Source organism: Medicago truncatula, chromosome 4 (assembly GCF_003473485.1).
Source record: "Medicago truncatula cultivar Jemalong A17 chromosome 4, MtrunA17r5.0-ANR, whole genome shotgun sequence".
Classification (NCBI taxonomy): domain Eukaryota; kingdom Viridiplantae; phylum Streptophyta; class Magnoliopsida; order Fabales; family Fabaceae; genus Medicago; species Medicago truncatula.
Window position 1 is genome coordinate 24,903,760 of NC_053045.1, and position 1,755 is coordinate 24,905,514.

The 1,755-nt window shown below is 36.5% G+C and overlaps 1 protein-coding gene across 1 annotated transcript; it reads left to right on the forward strand.

Moving 5' to 3' along the window:
• Window positions 1-242: 242 nt before the first annotated feature.
• On the forward strand, window positions 243-647 carry LOC120580182 (uncharacterized; the record flags this gene model as incomplete). Its single annotated transcript, XM_039833599.1, has 1 exon — window positions 243-647. A coding segment is annotated over one exon (405 nt), but the record flags the coding sequence as incomplete, so codon positions are not given.
• Between the last annotated feature and the right edge of the window lie 1,108 nt (window positions 648-1,755).

Genomic DNA, 1,755 nt, shown 5'->3' on the forward strand with positions numbered 1-1,755 from the left:
GCGTAGAAAAATGAAATTTCATGCAACATCTTTCTCATAGCGGACATGAGGCATATTGTGTGGTGGTGGCGGCCAAATTTATTCACAGGGGACGCCCCAATCTTGAGTGAGTGGTCTTAGGACCAGAGATTGTTCAGCAGACTACTGAGAAAGTTAAGATGATTCAAGAGAAAATGAAAGCGTCGCAGAGTCGACAAAAGAGTTATCATGATAAGCGCAGGAAGGATCTTGAGTTTCAGCAAGGAGACCACGTGTTTTTGAGAGTCACTCCTGTGACTGGTGTTGGACGTGCCTTGAAGTCAAAGAAGTTGACTCCGAGATTTATTGGTCCGTATCAGATATCGGAAAGAGTTGGAACGGTGGCGTATCGAGTGGGATTACCACCACATCTTTCGAATTTGCACGATGTTTTCCATGTGTCGCAATTACGGAAGTATGTTCCGGATCCATCTCATGTGATCCAAAGTGATGATGTGCAAGTCAGAGACAACCTTACGGTAGAGACTTTACCGGTGAGGATTGATGATCGGAAAGTGAAGACGTTGAGAGGCAAAGAGATACCCCTTGTTAGAGTCGTTTGGGTTGGAGCGACTGGTGAAAGCTTGACGTGGGAGCTTGAGAGTAAGATGCTGGAGTCTTATCCAGAGTTGTTTGCTTGAGGTACATTTTCGAGGACGAAAATCTTTTAAGTTGGGGAGAGTTGTAACGCCCACTTTCGTTTAATTAATTATTTAATCGAGTTTAGACGATTATATTATATTTATATAATATATGTGTAAGTTTTGTTGATTTGGATGATTTTGATGTGTTTTGATGATTTGATGAGATTATGAGACTTATTTTATTGTTAAATAAAATAAGATTTGAAAATAAAATAAAATATTTAGTTGAGGGCTGTTTTGAGATTTTAGAGAGTTTTGGGGGAGAAAGTGAGATAGGATAAGATATTAAGAAGAGATATAAAAAGGAAAGACCTAGGTTTAGAAAACGTTTTGTACGTACGACTGTTTTTGGAGAAAAGGAGGAAAAACCAAGAGAAGAGCAAGAGAGAGTTTTAACGCCCACTTTCGTTTAATTAATTATTTAATCGAGTTTAGACGATTATATTATATTTATATAATATATGTGTGAGTTTTGTTGATTTGGATGATTTTGATGTGTTTTGATGATTTGATGAGATTATGAGACTTATTTTATTGTTAAATAAAATAAGATTTGAAAATAAAATAAAATATTTAGTTGAGGGCTGTTTTGAGATTTTAGAGAGTTTTGGGGGAGAAAGTGAGATAAGATAAGATATTAAGAAGAGATATAAAAAGGAAAGACCTAGGTTTAGAAAATGTTTTGTACGTACGACTGTTTTTGGAGAAAAGGAGGAAAAACCAAGAGAAGAGCAAGAGAGACCTAGGAGGGCTGCGATTTCTACACTTTAAGGTAAGGGTGAGACTAATAATTCAGTAATGTTGATTGCTATAATTCTGATGATTAATTGACAAAGTTAGGATTGAATTAGAAAAGTTTTGTAATTAGGTCAAATCCCTAAAATTGATGATCAAACGGTAAAAATTGAGTAGATTGATGTAGAAACTGTCCTATAACCTTAGAATATGTTTAGGATGAATTCTGGAATTGAAATTAGGCTTAGAACCATATGAGATCATGAAATTTTTGTAGGAACTGCATTCTGCCCGAGCCTATGTTCATCGCTCGCCATAGCGAGCAATGATCCTCGCCTCGCGAGTGATGAAGTTCATC